The 22,551-nt window shown below is 55.7% G+C and overlaps 4 protein-coding genes across 4 annotated transcripts; 2 read left to right on the top strand and 2 right to left on the bottom strand.

Moving 5' to 3' along the window:
• Positions 1-789: 789 nt before the first annotated feature.
• Positions 790-5,992, top strand: KVR01_005242 (uncharacterized protein). The gene is made up of 5 exons (XM_044784541.1): positions 790-1,384; positions 1,680-2,458; positions 2,522-2,748; positions 2,803-5,308; positions 5,785-5,992. The coding sequence occupies exons 2-4, from the start codon at positions 1,757-1,759 to the stop codon at positions 4,091-4,093; spliced, it is 2,220 nt and encodes a 739-aa protein (XP_044645687.1). The 5' UTR covers positions 790-1,384; positions 1,680-1,756; the 3' UTR covers positions 4,094-5,308; positions 5,785-5,992.
• Positions 5,993-6,815: 823 nt separating this feature from the next.
• On the bottom strand, positions 6,816-11,327 carry KVR01_005285 (uncharacterized protein). Its single transcript, XM_044794348.1, has one exon. The coding sequence runs from the start codon at positions 9,979-9,981 to the stop codon at positions 7,684-7,686; it is 2,298 nt and encodes a 765-aa protein (XP_044645730.1). The 5' UTR covers positions 9,982-11,327; the 3' UTR covers positions 6,816-7,683.
• Positions 11,328-14,420: 3,093 nt separating this feature from the next.
• Positions 14,421-17,934, bottom strand: KVR01_005563 (uncharacterized protein). Its single transcript, XM_044789093.1, has 2 exons — positions 16,867-17,934; positions 14,421-16,686 (listed from the first exon to the last, which is right to left on the bottom strand). The coding sequence occupies exons 1-2, from the start codon at positions 17,353-17,355 to the stop codon at positions 15,187-15,189; spliced, it is 1,989 nt and encodes a 662-aa protein (XP_044646008.1). The 5' UTR covers positions 17,356-17,934; the 3' UTR covers positions 14,421-15,186.
• Positions 17,935-18,187: 253 nt separating this feature from the next.
• Positions 18,188-21,647, top strand: KVR01_005709 (uncharacterized protein; the record flags this gene model as incomplete). The annotated part of the gene is made up of 1 exon (XM_044788640.1): positions 18,188-21,647. Exon 1 carries the CDS (start codon positions 18,339-18,341, stop codon positions 21,645-21,647), a length of 3,309 nt encoding a protein of 1,102 aa, XP_044646154.1. The 5' UTR covers positions 18,188-18,338.
• Between the last annotated feature and the right edge of the window lie 904 nt (positions 21,648-22,551).

Raw genomic sequence — 22,551 nt, forward strand, 5'->3', positions numbered from 1 at the left:
TACCTCGTGCATGTATCCTGCAGTCAGCTCTGGCGTGTTGCATGCAAATCAGTCGAGTGGCTACCACTGCCACCCGAAATGATGCCATCCTGCCATCGCAAATGAGTGAATTGTGAGCGACCCTGGATCCCGGGAGGGGGGGTGTGCAACAAGACAAGATCATCGAGAAATGGAAATAATAAAAAGGGTTGTATTTTTCAACACGTAGCCGCCCTACACAGTAAATGTACACTATGGACCTGCATGGCTGATCAGGATCGTGATGGCTGGATGGGTGCTCAAGGTTTTTGGTTGTGGTCTAATGCAATGGTACCTAGGCAAGGTCAACCGTGTGCAAAACAAAATGACTCGAGATGGAGGGTTGGAATGCGAGAGTGCGCAAAGACAATGGGTTGGGGGGGGGGAGGCAAAAGCAGAGCAAAAGCAGAGCAAGAACAGAGCAAGAGCAGGAAAAGGGACGGCCGCGGGACAGAGACAAGAGACAACGTGTCAGTGTCTCCACAGCAGAGCCTCAAACTCGCTGACATGATGAGCTCAGTGTGACCAGGTGCGAGCCGTGCTGTGCTGACCGAAGAGTCGGGGAGCGGACCAACAGTCTCTCTGTCGCAGCGCGCTAGATCCTGACGGGGGCACTGCAAGCCGCGGCTGCCGCTCGTGATTGGGCAGGGTGGCTGGCCCCCAGCTCCGGATCCCTGCGAGGCGGAGTCTAAGGCATTCCAGGACTCATCCCATCGCAGGCCCACCGACCAGGGAGCTAGGCCCCATTGAGCCGGGTCAAGTCGCTGTTGCCTAAACTCGTGGTCCGTACGGTCCGCGTCGTCCCAGCAGCTCTCCAACGTCCAACCCCGTCCTGCCCGCCCGCTCCACCCGCGCTTCTTTCCTCCTCTTCAACCTCATTTCATCACGTCGCCTGCCCTTGTGATTTGCCAACCCTCTAAAAACCTTCTTTCGTCCTCCTGCTGCTGACCTCGACGACGTGTCCTGAGGCCACCGTGAAACCGAAAGCCCTGATTACCCATTATCCAACCTGCCCGAGGAGAGAGGAGAGCGGGAGAGAGACCACATAGACCCCCCTTACGGCCGAACCCCAGACAACTCCCGCCAACTCCCGCCGTCTCACACTAGAGCCTCGTTGGCCACCCGCCGCGTCGTCCTTCTGGCTGTCCATCTCTGCGCCCTTCTCCTCGTTTCCGGACGGCCTCAGTCTGTCCTTTATCTGGCCTCTTTCCCCGCCACCTTGCCCTTCCTTGCCCTTCCGAAGTGGCCTGGGTTAGCTCGCGGCATCTCACCTCGAGAGAGACGTCCGGACTCCAGACCTCGATTCACATCTGACACAAGAGGCCGTCAGCTTGGCCTCACCAGCCGCAGCCGTGTCCACACCAGCGTAAGGACTCCATTCTTCCTCTGTCCTCTGTCCTCGGTCCTCGCTGTCCTTGCGTGGGCATCCATCCAGTCCCCCCCGTTGTCCTCGTCCCCACGTCCCAAGCCCACTGAGTCGGCCGATCTTTGGCCTCAACCGTGTGTCGTCACAGACGAGACGAGATCGGGGCCACACAGCTGCACCCACCTACCTCCGCTCGTACTATCGACGCACCCGTGTGACTCACCCCCCACCGAACCATATCCCGCGCTCAGCCTTACATGCAAGACACTCGCTGACCCTGGCCGGCCTGCCACAGTCGACACAGTGTTCCGTCCATTGCCAGACGCCAGAACCATTAAGTCCTTAGCCAACCCCACACCCAGCCGGCTCAACATGTCCAACCCTCGTAGGACTCCGGCGACTCACCCGGACGGGGCCCTGTCCCTTAAGACCAACATGCCCCTCCGGAAAGGCCTCACCTTCCACTCTCCTACATCTCCTGGCTCAGACGTTTCCGCCTTCAGACCCCCGTCTCTGCCCCGTCGATCACAGACCAGCCTGGACGACGTGATCGATGCTCACAAGCGACGCATGCGTATCACCCTCGACTCCATCGACCAGACCTTGTCGGCCTCCAAGGACGAGTCCAAGACCCTTGTCGACAAGTCCTTCCCCTTCCCAGACGGCCTCCGCAAGCACTCGGTCGCCATGTTGGACGAGCCTGATAAGGAGCGTCGTGTGCTGCGCCCGCGGTCGACCCTTCGCCGCCCCGCGAGACATCACGATTCAGACAGCGGTCTCGGCACCTCTGTCGCGACATCCAAAGACAAAGCTACCGCCGACTCTGGCAAGAAGGGCAAGGCCTCATCCGTCAAGCCATCCACCATCACCCGGTCCGCGGCTGCGACCACCACCCTTCCTGGCCTGAGCAACCGGGCCACAAACAAAATCTGCGAGCATGTTCTGAAACCGCTACTTGCAAAGCCCGAACTCAAGACCTTCCACCCACTTGTCATTGATTGTCCCAGGAGGATCAAGGAGAAGGAAATTCTTTGTCTTCGAGACCTCGAGAAGACACTTCTTCTCATAGCACCTGTAAGTGAGATCCAAAGAGATCTTGGTATTCGTGGAGATACTTATCGGGCCCTGTTTTCAAAGGAGAGCAACAAATCCGCCGATCTGTGGCTTGACTTCTGCCTTACCACGGTCCACTGCATCCAAGCGACCGTCGAGTACCTCACCGACAGAGAACAAACTCGGCCTCGTGACCCTCCTTACGGAAGCGGATACTTCATCGACCTTGTGGAACAACTTCAAATCTACGCCAAACAAATCGCTGACGCCAAGGATAAGAAACCCTCCGGAGACAGCATGGACGTCAATGCGTACGCTCACCTTCCCATGACCCTTGGGCAGATTGTTGCTAACCGGACCGCCAGCTCCGATGAGATCAAACTGCATGGTGGCATCCACGTCAACGGCCGACCAGTACAGCTTGTACGTGTAAACAAGGACGGCAAGGCCATCTCACTGGCCACTGGTGAGCCTGTCGAGATGGACGACGACAACGATGGGCCTGTCAAGGTCAAGCGGTCTGCTTCTGAGGAGGCCGCCGATGAGGATGAGATCATGCGCTCCATGGCCAGGCGGAAGAAGAATGCCAGCCCAGAGGAGCTCGCGCCCAAGAAGTGTCGCGAGCCGGGCTGCACCAGGGAATTCAAGCGACCTTGTGACTTGACCAAGCACGAGAAGACTCACTCTCGCCCTTGGAAGTGCCCAATTGAGACCTGCAAGTACCACGACTATGGCTGGCCCACAGAGAAGGAGATGGATCGTCACTGTAACGACAAACACTCGATTGACCCACCGATGTACAAGTGCTTGTTCCCTCCTTGTCCCTACAAGTCCAAGCGGGAGTCCAACTGCAAGCAGCACATGGAGAAAGCCCATGGCTGGCAGTACGTGAGGACCAAGACAAACGGCGGCGGCAAGAAGACAGCAAGCAAGGCTGGCAGCGTCACCCACAGGACGCCCCAGATCCAGGGGCTGCCCACGCCCATCAGCAACCCCAGTGTTGGAATGGCAACGCCTCCCGAGGAGAGACTGCAATACCACCAGCCCAACAGCATTGACTTCCCTTCTTACGTCCCAGACGCGGAACCCTTTAACTTCAACACGTTGCCGCAGGAGATCCATTTGGACATGGACACGATGGACACGATGGACTACTCTGACTATTCGCCGGTCGACAACCCAACTCCCATCACAGACCCTGGCTTGGATAGCTCATCCATCACCTTCCAGGACCCGGCCACGACGGACTACCAGTGGGATGATATCTATAGCGCCAATCAGGCCCAAGTGCCGGCTCCGACATTTAACAAGGAGCTTGCCATGCAGTTCGCCGCTTTCTCAGAGGCGGAGCTCTGCAAGACGCAACTTGCGCCTCACATTTCCCCCATCGGGCAGGGCAACGCGATGCTGTACACTCCTCACTCTCTGGCAGATGTTGACGAGAGCTTCGATGACATGCCCGTGGGCATGAACGGCGGGGCAGACTTCCTCCTGTTCCCACCCACCACTGAGGCTAAGCCCATGACCTACAATGAACCCCCACTGTTCAACAACGAGATGCCTTCTGTGGCGGCCGGCTACTCGCAGCCAAACTCGCAGGAATTCTGGGACGTCGATTGGTCGGCCAACCAATATGGCGGATACTCTCAACACTAAAATTGTACCGGAACATCACAGCTCATACTGGCAGCCATTGGGCAAGCGGCAACCGTGTTTTACGATTTTAACGACAACGAGCGTTCAGAAGCTATGACAGCGACTGATGGCGACACCAGATTGGCAGCTGCGCCTTCACGAATGGGTTGGCTTGTGCAATTCTTGTAAACATACACTTCATCTGGGGAACGGGTTTTGTGGTTCTATTTGCTCTAGCGTCTCCTGCCTTATTTAGTCTTCATCTGTCGACGTCGGAAGCTTCGAAACAATTTTTGGGATGGGATCGGAGGGAAAACAAACCAACAACAAACAAAACAAAAAGACAAAAAAAAAAAAAGAATGCCGCAGATCCACATCTTACGAGGCCGGATTTGCTATACATACCAGGTTCTTGGGTAATTGATGGGAGCGGGTTGAGAACCAAGCGCGTGGTCGCATTCGATAGAACCTCGTCACAAACCAGACAAGACTATTCCACGTCACACATCATGATGATCATGTATTTCCCCTTTTCTGTGATGCAGATGCAGTGCTGCGCCTGTTCATTCTTGCAATGGGCCTTGGTTCTGTAGAGACAGACGTACATGACGCCAACGCCAACGAATGCAGCGTGACGGAGTTGAGAGAGGCAGTGCTTTGCTCACTGTCTGGGGTGGGTGGGACTTGCAGAAGGGCGGACGGGCAGTGCTGCCGCAAGCTGAGCAAGCCAGGGCAGGGGGTGCCTAGGGACCTAGCTGGCTGGCTGGCTGCGCATCGCGCTGTTTCTAGACCCGCTTTTTGAGGCTCAAAACCGACCAATTGCCCAATGGCTGCCACACCGAGCCCACACGTGATCACCCGCCGTCCTTTTGAAAGCTTTTCTCCAATGTTTTCCCTCCCACTCCCAACCAGTCCAAACCTCCTCCACCCCAAGCAACCATGCTGCGCAGCATCCTCGTGTCTGGTCTGATGCAGGCACAGCCATGTTTCAATCTGCCACCTAGTTGATGCGCGATCCAACGTCGCGCATCGCGCGCGCTGTCGTGCGATCGATGGGTACACGCCCCTCCTTTGCCTTTGCCCGCCTAGACTTGAGGCTCTGCTAGATTTTGACGCTGGAACGCGGTGTGATGTGTTGAGATCATGGACCGTCGCCAACCGACCGTCTGTCTCTCCCTCTCCCCCTGCCCCTCCTCCATCGGCGCCCTCTTGTCCAGGCGGGAGCAGCCAGCCCAGGTAAGCTCGACCTCTTCGCTCTCCTCCTCCACCGCGCGTTGTGGTCACCCGAACTCTTCCCCTTCACACATCTCCTCACCACCAACCAACTTGTTTTTATGATGAGTTTCAAATCCATTCTTAATGGTATTTGAGAACCCTCTACATCTTAATTAGGAAGAGCCGTCTGAGACTGTCCCCGGGTTGTTTGGCGAAAGCTGGGCAGCCCCTCGGCTTGCCTCCGCAGCATGTCGTCCCGCGAACCCTACCCTTCCTGTTGAGTTGGAACGCCCGCATCGTCATATGCTGTGCGGGGATCCGGGGCGGCGTGGTGTGGCGGAGGGGTGGGGACGGTAGTGCTTTAAAATCTGGGTTTCTGATAAAAAATTATTGGTTGTCTGCTCTTTGTTCTCTTGGCTGAGCTCAACTCGGGGGCTCATCTGTGCCGCAACGCTGCCTTTGAGAACTTGATCAAGCTAACATCTCTGCGGATATAGGTAAGCTGTGACACCAGTGGTCGAAGCTGCGCTTGTTCGATGGTCCAAGCCGTCTCTACCCCATGGGGTCAGATGTGGCTTTTCGCACGTCTGGCCTCATCTATGGTCTGGCTGGACTTCATCTGTCCAGTCAGTGCCTTACTTGAGGCGGGCGTTCCTTTAACTAGGCACCTAGATAGATATAACCAATCTCACATAGTTCTCTAAATCCTCTAGACTTGTTTCTTGTGGCTGTGCTTTGGAACCTACACTTAGGCTCAGTCTTGTCCCATCCTGGACCAAAATCCCAACTCAACTAATCGCGGCTACTCACAGGCCTCAACAACGCATGGCCCAGACTCTTATCTAGTTTGAAGTTGCTCCTGGGAAGTGGCAAGTAGGCATTCAAGATAGCGACGGCTTTGATAGTCACGGCGGGTGTGACACCTCATGATCAGACTCGTCTTCTCGAGCCAAAGACGCGCACGACGTTTGTTATACCCGAAACTTCTCGAGAATATGGGTGGTGCCAGCAAGCAGCACAGCAAAGTAACGCCCTAGATAATTTCGAGGATGTAGTGATGTTTGGGTTGCCGAGTGAAGCACACACGCCTCGCACAGCCTACGAGGGCATCCAGTTCCCCAGCCCAGCCAGTCCTGTTGCCCCCCACCCCCTCCTTCCCGTCGCAGTTTGGAGATGCCAGTAGCAGTGTTCTTGCGAGTCCATAGAGAGAATCAATCCGCTGAAGATGGGATTGGCTCTGGGGGGTCTCAACGGTGGGCGGGTATCGTTGTGCCATGTTCTCGAATTGGAGCCATCGGTAAGCTCTGGCTGTGGTGCAAACATGGAATACAACCAGTCCGCCCACAAGGTGAGACAACATAGAAGCGCCCTTGGGGTTATTGAACCTCAGAGCAGGAGATTTAGAGCGCAAAAGCAGTGTCGTCGAGGAGCCGGCCAAACTAATAAATGTTCCCAATGCGTTCGCTGGGTTGAGCACAGTGTTCAAAGAGCCCGAGAACATACATACTCGGACCGGACGCAAGTAGGATTGTGGTATGATTTTTGAATGTATTCACGTTCACGGACTACTCTAGCTTTTGTCGGTATCATACGCCAGGATACACAGATAGTCAGGTAGATCCACATGCACCCGAGTTTTGCACCCCAAATCGTCCCCTTGTTTCCCCCTCAACCGCCTCGCGCCCACGACGGCGATACCCCCTCTGACGTCGCGAGATGTCTAGCTCGAGGCGTGCTCATGCATATTATCTGACCACCGAGAATATTTCAACTTTCAGGAAACGGATAAGAAAAGGAAAAGTGCAACAACGCTTCCGAGATGATGTAGCTGTGCCGCCAGTCCGATCATTTGTATGCTGAGGACGTGGTTGCGTGGATATCATAGAGCATGAGCGAGTGTATGTATAGTTCGACTGGCCTAACCTGGGCCAACAACAGAGACATGACGTAAAAAAGATCGAGCCGTTCTAAATATGTGCAATGCGAATTGAAAGTTGTGATAGTACAAACACGCTTGACGCTGATCCGATGATGCGGTGATGCGGTGATGAACGAGATTCGGGGATGCCGACGTGTCTGCGGTGAGACTGATGCTGTGGCTGAAGGCGGCCTTGAAACCGACCAGGGCGCAAGTCGTCTTGGATTTTTAGCCATGGGCATTGGCGAGTAGCAGCGACACCGTGTGGCTCGGCTGGCATCGCACACTCTTTGTCGCCATCAGTTTCACCGCTGCCACCATCCCCTTTCTATAATGACAGAAAGCTCTATAGTATGCTTCCGCCTGATGAGGAATACGCGAAACCGCAGGTAACTCGAAGGGTTTATTCAAAGTGGGTGGGGTATGAGTGATTAATAAACCGTCAGTGTCGCAGTTGTTGGAGAGCGTGCAACGGGAATTAGTTGCGTTGTTGTTGTTGTTGTTGTTGTTGCTGCTGCTGCTGGCCAATGTTCAGCCAGCTCATGTCCGAAGTGTCTGCCCTGTCCAGTTGCGGTTGCTGGCTTATGCCACTGGGAACGTGTCGTGGCATCGGTGGCCGATGTTCGCTGGGAGTAGGAGGCATAGGAAAGGCATTGCTGTACATGCTGCTGGTGGCACGACCACCGGACCATGGTTTGGAGGCCGCGGTGGGGTCCCAACCGTCCTGTACACTTGCAGGTATGCCACTTGAATAGCCCGAGAACGAGTCCCGGCTGTCCCGGTCGCTGTATTCGGCACTCATATGCTGCTTGACGGCGGCGGGATAGTTGCTAACGGTCGGTGATCCAGAGTTGACCCGGTTGAAACGAGGCCTTCCATCGTCCACGTTTAGTGGCGGAACCGTTGCGCTGTCCTTTGTCATGCGGTAACGGGGGTCGATGCCAGGGCCGGTGTTAGAGTATTCCGAGGTTTCCGAGGCTACTGTGTTCCGATTCGTCTGTTGTCCGGTTCCGTAGCCCAGGATATTGAGAGCAGCACTGTCACCAGACCAGTAGCGGTTCCAACCGGAGCTTCGTCGTAGCCCATCCTGTTGATCGGCTGGTACCCGCAGACCTGGACGGGGCTCAGCTGTGTCGGCAGCGAAGGACACGCCCTTTTCGTCTCTCAGATCTGGCGCAAGGGCCGGGGCGGGACGCATAGGCGCCGTCTGACCCGTACCGCCCATCGTCTTCATCTGTTTGTTGCTGGAACCAGGCCTGGGTCCTCCTTCCATTGAACTCTTAGGTCCCTTGCCCATCAAGATTGCCATTGAAGAGAACGAGGCTGTCGAGGCCTTTGGCTGATGCGAGCGCATGAACGTCGGGTTTGTAGGAGAGCGAGGGTAGCTCTCCGTAACAACAGCCATGCCCTCCTTCTCCGGCCTCTCTGAAGCACCACTGGATCGTCTGGCGTGGCCGGCTTGGATAAAGTCTTGCGTTCTCTTCCGCTTTCGAATCTGGCAGTAGAGCAGAATAAGTAGAACCAGAGCACCACCAATTGAACCTAGAACAACACCGAGGATACCGTTGGTGCCCAGTCCGGATGACGAGCTCGAAGTCGTAGACGAATGGGTCGGGGTGGTCCCAGCTACCGCGGAGGTCTCCGGGGTTGCCGTAGGAGTCAGCGTGGCGAACAGGGTGCCGCTGGCTGTTGTGGAAGTAGCAGTGGCAGAGCTTGAAGACGAGGACGAGGAAGACACGGACAGGACCTTCTGAGTGTCGTCTTCCAAAAGCGCCGTGGCGTTTACCCAGCTGTTGGTCTTGGCGTTGAAGATACACAGGACGTCGTCTTCATTGCCACCCGAAAGCACAACCTGCCCATCATCTGACTCCGCTGCGGCAAAATTGCTGCGGACCGCGGTTGATGCATACGTGGAATTATAAGTTGGCCAGTTCTCTTGCGTCAGTGCGGATGTCTGCCGTCTGATTCCGTCCTGACCCGACCGCCTGCGTTCATCCGATCGTGTTGTGATAGCCGAGGCCTTCGTAACCGGGGCTCCGTGCTCATCGATCAAAACAGTGCGATTGGCGACATTAGGTGACACTGACATGTCAAAAGTAATAAGGTTCTTGGAACCATCGTCGCCGTCAACCAGAACGGCCTGCCACTGCTCAGTGCCTGTTTTCAGTGGCGATGCCAGAGTGGCTCCCGAGTTGGACCATCCAGCACCGACTGTGAAGAGCATGACCTGCGTGTTTGTAGCGCTGCCACCAACCATGGCGGCCTGTTGGTCTGACCATCCAAGCAAAATAGGCTTGGACGTCGGGGGGGCGCCTTCGTTCTGGTAAGCAAGCACAGAGTAAGGCTCGCTGGCGCTGATGCTGAAAGTCTGGGTCGAGGGGTTCGTGTCGCCGAGCTGACTGCCTGCGTAGACAACGATGGAATCGGAGCCCTCGAGATAGACGGCGCCATGGTCAGTTCTGTTCTGAGTGACAGGGACTACAGGAGCGATCGAGTCCCAGGTGCCGGTCTCGTAAGTATATCTTTGAAGGCCTGGGTAGTCCGCCGAGCCTCCAGTCCCGCCCACGACGTAAAATGCCGATTTCGAACTGACACAGGCAGCTCCGGAGACGCCTTCTCCCTGCTTCAAGGTCTTCCACTGGGACCCTTTCTCCAGGCTCAAGGATTGGAAAGCATCTGCTGAGTAAGTATACAGTGTGTTATTATATACGGCAGAGCATATGTTGTTAAGTGCAACCTTTGGCTTAGGCTGCCCCATGGGCTGGGACGACGACATGGTGAAATCTGGTAGACCGCAATCGAGAGGATCTTGCTTCAAGACGTAGGATTGGGCGACGTCTACACCAAAGGAAAGCCTCAAAGCGGATCAAGTAATCAACGCAATCGCATGACGACTTGAGCGAGCGGTAGGGTCGATCGAATTGAGTCGAATGGTCGACGAGGAGTTCGCGGGATCGATCGATTCGGTACGACGAAGTCGGCGTGGGACAGCAAAGTGTCGCGAAAAGGGGGGGGATCAATCCAGGCAGGTGGCGAAGAATTGCACAGCCATGCACAGCCGGTGGACAGGCGCAGACCGCAGACTGCAGGTCAGGTCAATGGAAGGAAGCCTGTGGAGGCCTTGGTCAAGTGATGCGATGGTTGGTCGATCAGAAATGGCCGGCTGTGGCCCCCGAATCGTAGCGAGAGTCAGTCGAGAAGTGAAGATTGACAAGATCAGGGCTGGGCGTGAAGCGGTCGGTGGAAGGATACACGGAATTGAGGACCAGTCCCCAGTTCGGAAAGGATAAGATGTGCTGGTAGAATGGAGATTTGGATTGTCGCCAGGGCCGGAGGAGAGCGATGAAGAGGCAGAGAGCGTGTGTGCGAGAGTTTGCCGGTAGGTCAAGGAGAGTGGGAGAAGGGAGGACAAGCACGACGGACGGTCTGGACACGGGAGAGGGTGTTGCAGGGCAAGGATAGGATCGGGGGCTTCTGCCTTTCTGGGATAATGGGCAAAGGAGTCGGCCGGTTGCTGCTCCACTTTTGCTGACCTCTGATGCACCGTTGTGGTTTGTTGCTGGACGGCAGGAGGCAGGAGGCAGGATGGCCCCTTGGACAATAGCTAGACTGGATTGGATGTCAGGATATTCGAATTCGAGTACGACGGGTACCGTGGCAAGGCACAAATCGGTACGGCGCGGGGAGGGGGCGGGCGAGGACAGAAGAGCGACGAGGAGGAGGAGGAGGAGGCACACGTACGGAGCAGATACAGGCACAGATTCAGGCACAGGCTCTGGCTCAGCCGGATGATGGGGCTCGCAGGTTGCCGATCACGACAGTGGAGACGCCTGTTCATGCAGCAGAAATGACAATGTCTAGGCGGCAAATAGTGTGGTTTTCCCGAGGGGGTAGTGTCAAATGTGCAGGCGACGTAGGAGAGTCGAGTCAGTATTTGCGTGTTGTGGTCACGAAGACTTCGGGCTCAATTTCATGGAGGGAGAGGCACAGAAGGACAGGAGAGGACGAGACTGTGTGCGATAGTGTCACGACGACCATGGCCGCAAAGACAAGACGACCTGAGGCGGCGAGAGCAGCGAACGGTGGGCAGGAAGAAGAGGGCGGCGGCGGAGTGCAGGAGCCCAGAGAGGTATCGATGCTCGCAGAGGAGGGAGTTTACGGTAGCAGTGTGGACCAAAGCGGAAAGGCGACCGGGCGGATCCACAGCGTGGGGCAGGGAGACCCCAGTCTTGCATCCTGCGTCCTCCCTGCTGGGGTCGAGTCCACTGCCAATCAAAGCTGCAGACGGGCCCGTCAGACCAGCGTGGACCGGCCAGGTACCTCTGACACCATGGCGAGTCTTAATGAAACGAGGTATCCGCCCGGTACTTTACCGGCTGCACCCAACTGCAGCAGCCGTATTGTGCCTGTGTGCCTCGCACCCCCTTGCAGCACACAAGTGAAGCCACCCCTGGGTAAATCAGATATTTTTGATTCCTGGCCCCTGCTGCAGCACAAGGGCAAAAGGGGGCGGGGGGTTGGAGAGACCTTGGATGAATGAGATGGAAACAATCCGCTGCCAGACCCAAGCACGAAGCAGCACAACAACAAGTGTATACACAGTATCTACACGCCGCTGCACAGACGACGCCAATGGGTTCGTGGCCCTCGCGGTGGCGGCCTCTCGAGGCACATCACGAGACCACGAGATGGATGGCTCGTCCCATCCCATGATTCCCATCCGGCTCACTGACTGCAAACTGCCATCCTTTCTTACTGCGCAACCTAATAATAAGCCTGCCTGCGCCGCCACGTTGCAGGCACATTAAAATCAAAGAGGGGCAAGGAGGAACACGTACATCCTCCCCCTCTCGAGCTGGGCCGGCTTAAGATGAGAAAGTTCTGCGCCATGTTCCAGATCCCCGCGCGGACAGAAGCCGCCAGACATGTTGGAAACAGGCGGGCACGGCACAGCCAGCGGGCACGGCTCTGGGCCTTTTGTCGACAGCCGCGAAGGATGCGGACGGGTTGCCGACGCTGATGCAGAGGCGAGATGATGGCCGTGGCAGAATTCTGGGCCAGGATCGCTGCCGTACTGTGTGTTGCCGTGGCCCCATTGTGCCGCAGAGTGAGCCCACGACGCATCATCATGCTGCCCCCGGAGCCGCGGGCAAATCACCCTCGGGACTGGGCTTGGTGCACTTGATGCATGTGTTGACGGACTCGTCGGCCCTGACTCTGTCGGACGGGCTGACGGGGGGGGGACGGCGGAGCACATGGGAGCAAGCATGGAAGCGTCTCCCGATGCTCCTCACCACGGCCCAACCTCTCAGCCCTCTTTGCATAGGACGGGCCTGACGGGTTGGACGGGCTGGACGGGCTTGACGGGCTTGTCTTCGATGCACGCGGCCTACTCGATTGGGAAACCTGATGGGTCCTGGTTGGGCACTAGTGTTTCGAAACGCCCCTGGGCTAACGCAAGCAATATGGGGGCAGGATCCAGTAAAATCAGGTACGGAGTCTGGGAGTCCAGTCTTGACAGTCTAGCACTGCGAGCAACGATCCGGCCCGTGCAGACATCCTGACCCCGGCCAGTAACGTCCCTCAGAGAGAGCGAGCCAAGACGACTCCATTAGGGCATCTTGGACCGCAGGGACCGTTGCACCCACCACGAGGCCTTCCACTACTGACATTCGGCACACGCTCTGACGTTTGCATGCAAATGACGAAGCCATTCAGGACGACATGCCCGCCCAGGGCCCGTCACAGCGACTGGAGGACAGAGGCCAGCCGAGATCCGGACTGGCGGTGTCCCCCGCTGCGTTTGGTCCTGACAGAGCCTCAAATATATTGAGTGCTCAAGGCCCCTGCAGGAACCTCGGACATTGTGGCTCGCTTTGGATTACCAGATGCTTGGGACCTCTATTTGTTACCTTGTGGTGATATGCCGTCGTCTCGGCGGCTCAAAGGGCCAATGCTAAGGACGAGGGGTCCTCCAGCGACCATCAATCTTGGTATTGTACACAATATACCGAAAGGGCCCTTGGGCGTGGCTCCATGACTACCGAAAAGCCGAAAAGCCTTGGGGATCTCATGCGCAACTTTACTACCCAGGTAGAGCTTTCAGTCTGTCGACGCCAACGTGGCTGCCAGCCCCTCAGCGACAGAGTCAGACTCGTCAAGCGCTGAGCTTCTTCGCCCAGCCTGATAGTTTGGACCTAGGCTTGCACACAGCAGATCATCAGCTGCAGCCACACCTAGTCCAGCCTGCTGCCCGCCGCCTCTTCCCTCGCCCTTCCATGCCATCTATTTCAATCCATCCGAGTGAACCGCCCAGGCCCCGCCCATGCCCAGATCAAGCTACCAAGCTCTCTCTCTCTCTCTCTCTCTCTCTCTCTCTCTGCCTTTGGTACCCCAGCATGCAGGCCCGGGCACGACAAGCTCGCACGACTCGTCCCGCACGTGGGCATTTTCTGGGGCGGACTGGACTGGCAACTGGGCTGACTGGGCAGCATTGAATGACACTCTGCTGAAGCGCCCAGCTTTTTGTCGAAGAACGAACCCCGGACCCACCCCCTCATGCGCAACCACACACAGAGGCTGGCAGGACAGTTTTCTGCTGCCCGGGACTTGCAGCAGGCGTGCTATTCGAGGAACCAGTTGCAGCGATCAGCTCACACTCCTGCCCAATCCGGGCCCTGGGGGTGGCATCGCAGCAGCGAGGTGGGCTGTGTGCAATAGGTGGCAGGGTGGCAAGCAGCATTCGCATGGGGGGGGGGGCATGGGGGCAATTGGGGTCGAGTGAGTACGTCGTAGGCACCACCAATCCAGTCCCTTTCTCCCACCATCGTAATGCTCCGAGCTATTCGGCCGGGCGGCTGGGCGGGCCACATGGCCTCATGCAGAATTGCCCAGCGAGTGATCGCCCGCCAACCGCCTTGCCCCGGCACCATCCTTCTAAAACCCTCCGCCGGGCTGGTGGGCTAGTCCAACTATGCGGTAGAACAAAACACAGTCTCAGAGTAAGAAACAAGTTCCGATAGAGCAAAAGAAACCACCAACGTGCTGTCTGCGTGGGCCCGGCCCGCGCGATAGTCCCGCCCCCCGTTCCTGCAAGATGAACGCATGCATGTCAGCGGCCGCGTCCCGAGATCTTGTCTTCCACCGTCCAGTCAATCAAGCCAGCCAGCCAGCCAGCCAGCCAGGCGGGAGGGCGTTAAGCGCCCATGAAGCCTGCCCGTGCTGCGAACACGGCATACTGTGACAGACCTTGTCTCTGTCTGTCTCTCTCTCTCTCTCAAATCCCCGCTGCCGCCGCTGCACGAGAATGGGCCATGTGCCTGTTGTGCGCTCGTGAGACCCCCACGGTGCAACGCGCGCGGCTTGTGATATTGCGGCGCCCACACGCTCGCCGACGCTATTGGGTCAATTGCCTCACTCGTCATCAACTTGCATACACCTTCATTTCACTTGCGAACTGGAGAAAACAATTGTGTGGTTTGGAGGCTTGCCTCATTTAGTGTTCCATTATTTTGTCTCGTGAAACCACCGCTGCTGCGGAGACCTGGGTCTGGGTCCATCTCTCGTCAATCTATCGACCACATGTCTCCATGATACCGATCTTCTTTCGTAGCCCTCCAGGGTCACCTGATCAATGCTGCTTAGTCCCTTTCAATTCAACGCAGCGCTTGGAGCGGTGCTCAAAAATTAAGCCAGTAACGCCTTCCAGCCTTCGCTGATGCTACTCCGTACAGCCAACATTCATGCCGTTTCTTCCGAGGCCTAACATCAAACTGCTCTTAGCTCATCCCCTCCCATCCCAATATCCACAGTGCCTCTGCAAATCCTGCTATGCTCGAAGTGGGACCTTGGTGGTTATCGATTGGAGTCTTGTGTGAACACCCATCGCCCGTGCGGGTAAAGGGTTTGCCTGAGGAAACTGAGAGCATCCACCATCTACGAGAGCGGCTCAAGAGATAAAGGCGTTTGCTGGGAGAACCGACTACCGATATGTTAGTCGCTGCCTTGGAAAGTATTGTGGATCCAAGGTGATTGTACTTACCCTCTTCTCCTCAAAGACAAGCAGCGCTTGGTCAAAGTTCCACTCGGCCGTCTCGAGACACATCTTCGAGAACTCAGGAACCATGTTTGTGCGTTTTGACAGCTCAACCACCATCAGCTGCTGTTGTTCCTCGGGAGACGGACCCTGTGCAGCCACGTTGACTAACGGAACAGCGTTCCAGGGTGTTATCGACAGCATGTCGCTGTTTACACGGATCGGGTTGCGGCCAGGCAGTCCAGGACCAATCACAAAAGTGCGCGAGAAGCTGCGTTTGCCCGTCTTCCCACTCGCCGCCTCGAGCTCCTCGAATTCCCCGTGCATGGTGATGATCATTCCATCTTCGCCTTCGGCCTTGTGATTGACGGGATCATGCAGACCTTTCATGGGATGACAGTCGATGATGTACTTCTCCAGGTTCGTTGCTAGATCGGGGTGATTCGTCGCTGGTAGCTTCTTCCAGATCTCTTGGATGTGAAGACCTTTCATGTAGCGTTGGAATCGACCCGTCTCTGTCGTGATCCGTTGATGGTTGCGGGAAAAAGTGAGGTAGGGCGCCCAAGGCAGAACAGGAACATTGGTGTCACGTGGTCCCCCTGTGTCTACAGACAACGTGAAAGTGCTGTGCTCGTCATAGTACGTCGATAGGAGGGCGTCGCGGTTTGTGTCGTACAGTGGGAAAAATTCCCGAATGAAATTCTCACCGAGCCCGGCAACGTCGCGAAAGTCGGTGCCTCGTTGCGGAATAAGACTCGCTTTGGCCTTTTCTTCCTGCGCGGCGACTTGCTCAGCGGTCCTGACCACATTGTTGTTCAAGTTCTGCAGCTTTGGGAACCACTCCATCACCTCCTTGGTGTAATTCGGCTCGACCTGGATGATGGGGTTGTTTTCCAGGACCAAGGTCTGAAGACGCTTGAAGCGACCGCGCCACCGGTTCAGTTGTTTCATGGATGTGAAGTTGTTGCTGCTGAGGTCGAGGTGCAGGAGATCAGGAAAGGTTTCGGCAAGATCAAAGACTGGGCCAACGTAGTCGAGGCTGTTGCTGGCGAGAGACACGCTTTCGATCGCTTGGCGCTTCGCTTCCGGAGTCTTGAAGAGGTCCTGGCAGATGACCATGAGCACCTTGAATGTCTTTTCGGCGGTATCCTTTGCCTGGAACAGTCCCATATCGGTGAGGACCGGGTCTTGACCGAGAGCTGACAGGTTGAGGAGTTTCATGTTCACATCATATCGGCGCTCCAAGACAGTGGTCAAGATCATCTTGTCCTGTTGCGCCTTGCTCGACAGTGTCGCGGCATCTGTTTGATCCGTCCGTGGCCAACCCTCCTCACTCTTAGTGATGGTCAATGGAGCTCCAGCGAACGTGAAATTGTTGACCTTTGTGATTTCCTCGGCGTCTTGATTGCTGGCCAGTATGTAGACCGAGTCACCCTTGGCAAGCGACTACTGGATGTTAGCAAGGTATGAAACCTTGGTGATGGCTAGGGATCACGGGAGAAGCAGGAGCGGCGATAGGCGGATGCGATTGTCTGCTCGTTCTGCGACGGTCAAGGCAGAATGACGAGGATGGATCCTAGGCGACGCTTCTTGTCCCCGTACCCCAGTTGGGATACCTTGACATACCTTCTTAATCGTGACTGGACGGCCAGCTCCCTTCAATTGTGTTGCCTTTCTCTCCAGGAACTGCAAGAGACTCTTCATTCCTCCATCGGGGTTGGCGACAGCCTTGCTCGACTTCAAGCCCACCACGATAAGTGTTGTGTTGTTCGCTGCCAGCTTGGCTGCGTTGGGTGCCTTCTTGAGGCTTGTTGGATCCGCGTCGAGGTGTTTGGCAAGGTTCTGCTGCAGTCTCGTATTTGATTTGGGCGCTCCGGACGACCTGTTGTTGCCGCGACGCGTCGACGAGCTCGAGGACTTGCTAATTCCGCCGCCAGACTTACTGGGCTTGCTGCCGGAATCCATGTCGACGTCTCCATCGCGATCACCTCGTGGACCAGACCCTCGACCGCGGCGCGCAATTCCACCTCGGGACGTGCGATTTGGGGCAGTCGACGACCGGGTCTGTCGGGTAGAGCTGGCGTTTCCGCCTCGAGGGCCTGTTGGTGGTGACATGATGACGGCGGTGATGGGCAAATTTGGTCGTGCGAAGCGCAAGAAATGTAAGGGGTCGGTCGCGCGAGGTACCTCGTCAGGTTCGTGTTGGTCGGGGAGTGCTGTGGGCAGTGATGGTGCCCGAAACCGAAAGGAGAGGGCTGCGTGAGGTTGGTCAAAGAAAGACGGCTGGAGGCGAGGACCGTCGTGGTCCCTGGGCCTTTAAGGAACCCAGCAGAGGGGCAGGGTGCAGAAAGCTGTGGGAGGGGCCCTAATGAATGGAGATTGAACGAGAGACAATGAGCTCAATCACTTGAGTCTGGCAAATAGGAAGCTTCCCCTAATGTCGGTGAAGTGAGCAGCAGAGGGGTTGGTTTAAGTCAAAATAGAGCTGAGGCTGGTTGGGATGAAGGAGGAAGGAGGAAAACTGATCGTTTTCGGCAGGCTACAAGTGACGGTGATGGACCCACTCCCACACCTGCCTCTGACGATCAGGCTGCCCCAGCTGGGCTCTTGAGCAGGGAGGCGCGATGAGTCAGCAGTGACGCCCGGTGCCTTGCAAGCGGCACCGATGTAAGGTACGGTACGGAGTGCTCTGATACTTTCTCCAGTTCTAGCGGGGTTGTCAGCGCCTTTCGGAACCAGCCAGTCCCAGCTGGAAGCTACCCTGCTGTGAGCCAGGTACAAAATGTACACTAGCTACCGCCTAGGTAGTGGCCGTGACTTGGTGTGAGAGTCGTGCTTGCCGTGGCTCCGATTATTGGTAACCCAGCCAGCAGGGGTTCGCGTCGCGTATCTGGACCTGCAGCATATAGTTTAATCGACTTGTTCCGGTGTTCGCAATGGGTTCAAGTCGCGGTGAGCGACATTTACGGAACCACTATCGCAGCAGTCACTGTCTGTATCTGAAATCGAGCAGGCTGGGATAAATACTTAAGCTGACTGTCCACTCAACCACTGATCCGTTTCTTGGATGACTTTCGCCGGCGGCGGGAGTACGAGCCATGATGGACTCCGACGACTTCGATGACTTTGACGACGACATCGCCGACGAGGACCTGGTCAATGTCCTCACTCAGGCTTCCGAGAATGCATCTGGGAGCCATTCGGGCACGGGTGGCAGGAATAGTGCGAACAAGGCCCCTTCTAGGACACCACGCAGCAACTCGAATGCAGTCATCGATCTGGACGGGCTAGACGAATTCCCATCCGACGCGATCGACAGCTCGCCCGTACAGTCTAGAACAGCTGGGCCGTATCACTCTTCTTTCCGCTCAACCAGGCCGACACAGGGTCAGAAAGCCAACGCGTCCCAGACTTACCGCCAGACCAACCTCTGGGGAGATGCGGTCAGAGAAACTGAGGCTCCGCAGTCTCAGGTCCCGTCGAGAAGAGTCTACCGGGTCGACATGCCTCCAGAAGCCCCGACTCACCATGCTCTGGATCATGAGGCCCTCAAGACCTGGGTCTATCCCACTAACCTGGGTCCGACTCGGGATTACCAATTCAGCATTGTCAAAAATGGCTTATTCAACAATACCCTCGTGGCTCTTCCCACAGGCCTGGGCAAAACTTTCATCGCGGCCACCATCATGCTCAACTACTTTCGCTGGACAAAGAATTCCAAGATCATTTTCGTGGCGCCAACCAAGCCCCTCGCTTCTCAACAGGTGGAAGCTTGCATGAACGTGGCCGGAATTCCCCGATCACAAGCAACGCTCTTGACCGGCGAGATCTCGCCAGCTCTACGTGAGGGCGAGTGGGAGAAGAGGAGGCTATTCTTCATGACACCACAAACCCTTCAGAACGATCTGTCCAAGGGATATGCTGATCCAAAAGCAGTGGTGCTCCTGGTCATTGACGAGGCACACCGCGCAACTGGTGACTACGCCTACGTTAAGGTTGTGGAATTCATTCGACGATTCAACCCCAGTTTCAGGATCCTCGCTTTGACAGCCACACCAGGCTCAACAGTCGAAGGCGTGCAGGCAGTCATTGACAGCCTGGGAATTTCGACTGTTGAGATTCGGATGGAAGAGTCGATCGATATTCGTCAGTATGTCCATTCTCGCGAAGTGGACCAGGTCATCCTAGAGCCGTCGGATGAAATGCTCCAAGTGCAAGATCTCTTCTCTAAAGCACTGAGGCCGCTGTGCAACAAACTCGCTCAGGCCAACAAGTGGGTAGCGCGAGATCCGATGTCGATGACAGTGATGGGACTACGAGAATCGGCCAGGCAGTGGAGCCTCGGAGCAGGAAAGCACGCAAACCCAGGCACTAAATTCATGATGATAGCCATCTTTACAATTATGCAGAGTCTGGCACATGCCATCAAGTTGCTGAACTTCCATGGAATCGCGCCATTCTACCACAAAATGATGGACTTCAGGTCAGAGACTGAAGAGAAGGGGGCAAAAGGTTCCAAATACAAACGGCAGATCCTCGAGGACGCCAATTTCCAGGAGATGATGGATACAATCGACAAGTGGCAGAGGTTGGATGGTTTTGTTGGCCACCCAAAACTGTCATACCTGTGCCAAAATCTTCTGAATCACTTCATGGATGCAGGCCGAGAGTCGAACACCAGGGCGATTGTTTTCAGTGAATACAGAGACAGCGCTGAAGAAATCGTTCGCACTTTGAACAAGCACAAGCCCATGATCAAAGCCACCATATTCGTCGGTCAAGCAGATTCGAAGCGAAGCGAGGGAATGAAACAAAAGCAACAGATAGAAACGATCGAAAAGTTCAGGACTGGAGAATTCAACGTCCTCGTCGCCACCTCGATTGGGGAGGAGGGCCTGGACATCGGCCAGGTCGACCTGATTGTTTGCTACGATGCTTCGGCGTCACCAATCCGTATGCTGCAACGTATGGGGCGGACTGGCAGGAAACGTGCCGGAAACATTACGCTGCTTCTGATGAAAGGTAGAGAGGAGGAACAATTCAGAAAAGCAAAGGACAACTATGAAAAGATGCAGAAATTCATCTGCGAAGGCACTCGGTTCAACTTTCGAGACGATCTCTCTTCGAGGATCATCCCACGGGACATCAAGCCACAAGTCGACATGCGCATGGTTGAAATTCCGATTGAAAACACCCAGAACCAGACACTGCCGGAGCCAAAACGGGCCTCCGCACCAAGGAAAAAGGCCACACAGAAAAAGTTCAATATGCCGGATGGAGTCATCACGGGGTTTGTGAAAGCTTCCAACTTTGGAAGCAACGCGTCTAAAACGAAACCTCGGCCATGGAAGCCTAGCGAGCTTGACACGCTGGCAGAAGTGCCTTCCCTCGAGGCAGTACTTCTAGATCCTGTCCAAACGGATGAGTTAGACGATACTTACCGTAACATGCCATCCAAACATGCATCGCAAGAGGATATCGCGGGACCTGATCTGACCGCACATCCTAGAGCACAGCGCAAACTTGGGCCCAATATCAGGCTTCAGCACGGAAGACATACGAGACGGTGTGTGAGCCTATTCAGAAGACTAGCCAATTCGCAGTCGCCTGTGGACTTGTACCACCAGCCTTATGGAGAAACCGATCAGTCACGTTACATCGAGCTCCCTATTCCTGACTTCGCAGATGATACCGATGGCGAGGCGGGGGGCCCTGCAGCACCCGAACCAACGTCGCAGAAGAGGGCCTTGCCTCCTATGGATTCAAGGAAGCCGACGGGTCCAAAGCGGAGGAAGTATGACTCCAAAGTCAATGGTGCACCGCGCCAGCAATCCAAGAGTGCCACACTAGTTGATTGTGACGCAGGAGATGATTTTGACAGCGATCCCTTCGCCGAGGAAGACGATGAAAACGACAGATGTCAACCGCTGCCTAAGAGACTAGCATCGAGGTCCAAACCAAAGGCTCGAGCGGGCAAGCCCTCAGCAAGTACTGATCTTGTCGAGGATTACGGAGACGACTGCACCAGGACCAGCCAATTACACGAAATGGATGACTCAGACGACGGTGCTGACCTGCTGGACTTTATCGTTGGCGACGATGATCCGATTTCAAGTGTGCGAGGCGGATCGACATCGCCGACCTCCACGCCACCGCGTCTCCCATCGCAGATGTCAGGGCCAAGGGGGAGGAAGGATGCTTCGTGTGAGGTTTTGCCAACATCGCAAAGCCAGGGTAGCGAGGACTTGCCGAGTATGAGTCAGATGGGTGGGCCGAAGAGGAGCAAGCGGGAGACCAGAGGACCGCTGCTGTCTGATTCCGATGAAGAAGACGACATTTGGACAAAACCAGCTGCGCACAAGAGAAGGCGGCGGACTGTCCAGGCCAGCGAGACAGAGAGTGAGTAGCAAGTTAGTAGCTTCATCAGTCTACCTTTTGCTGTAGATAACAACCGTTCGTTGCCTGGCATCTCACCGTGGCTCTCATCATCTAGGAGTGGCTGGGAGGCCTTGTTCGATGCGACGGCTGTTGAGTTGTTATTTAGGGCTCAATACAATGTCAAGGTCTCAAAAGTTCTGATCACATGCTTCAATAGAAAAGGATGACGCATAGTAGTTTATATTGCTGTAGAATGTGAGGGTGTATTTATAATCTAGTGCGCTTGTCATCTGAAAGCTATCAACTGCACGGGCGTCAATCTAGTTCGAGTCATTTGCAAAGCTCTTGTGCGGCATGAGGCTGAGGCTACGTGCCCATAGATGTCCACGGGTGTTGTATTCTCTCTGTACTGTAATTAACAATATATTCTTAAGAAAGAGAAGATTCACACCTAAAGAAACGGAGAGTATGTCCGTACAAGTGCACGCCTAATAGCCCCGGGAGTTCTAGCTAATTAGAGCCCTTAACTCAACTCCAATCAACCACCTACTATAGTACCCAGGTAATGTTGAATGTAGAGCTCTAATTGGCTTAGCGACGACGTAAACAAAGTATCCGTGTACCCTCCATTGCTACCTGCGCGAATCTCCAATCTCACAGTTGTGAAGTCCTTGCTGGCTCAACCCAATCTTGACAGGCATCTGGGCTACATCGGGCTGAAATGATGTGCATGTCGCGGCAGGGCCGCCTCTCTCACCGCAAGGCCAGCCCGCCACGAAAGTTTGGGGCCGGCGGCACGCTTACGACATGGACTGGTTGAGAACGTTCATGCTCCCTAGACTACTTAAGTACATAGACGAAAAGTCGGTAGATGGCACGGCTAGAATGGACATTGGCTACCGGCACTGTCTCGTCTGGCTCGGGTGGCAGTCG

The sequence above is a fragment of the Diaporthe batatas genome, assembly GCF_019321695.1.
Source record: "Diaporthe batatas strain CRI 302-4 chromosome Unknown Contig00005, whole genome shotgun sequence".
NCBI classification, from domain to species: Eukaryota; Fungi; Ascomycota; class Sordariomycetes; order Diaporthales; family Diaporthaceae; genus Diaporthe; species Diaporthe batatas.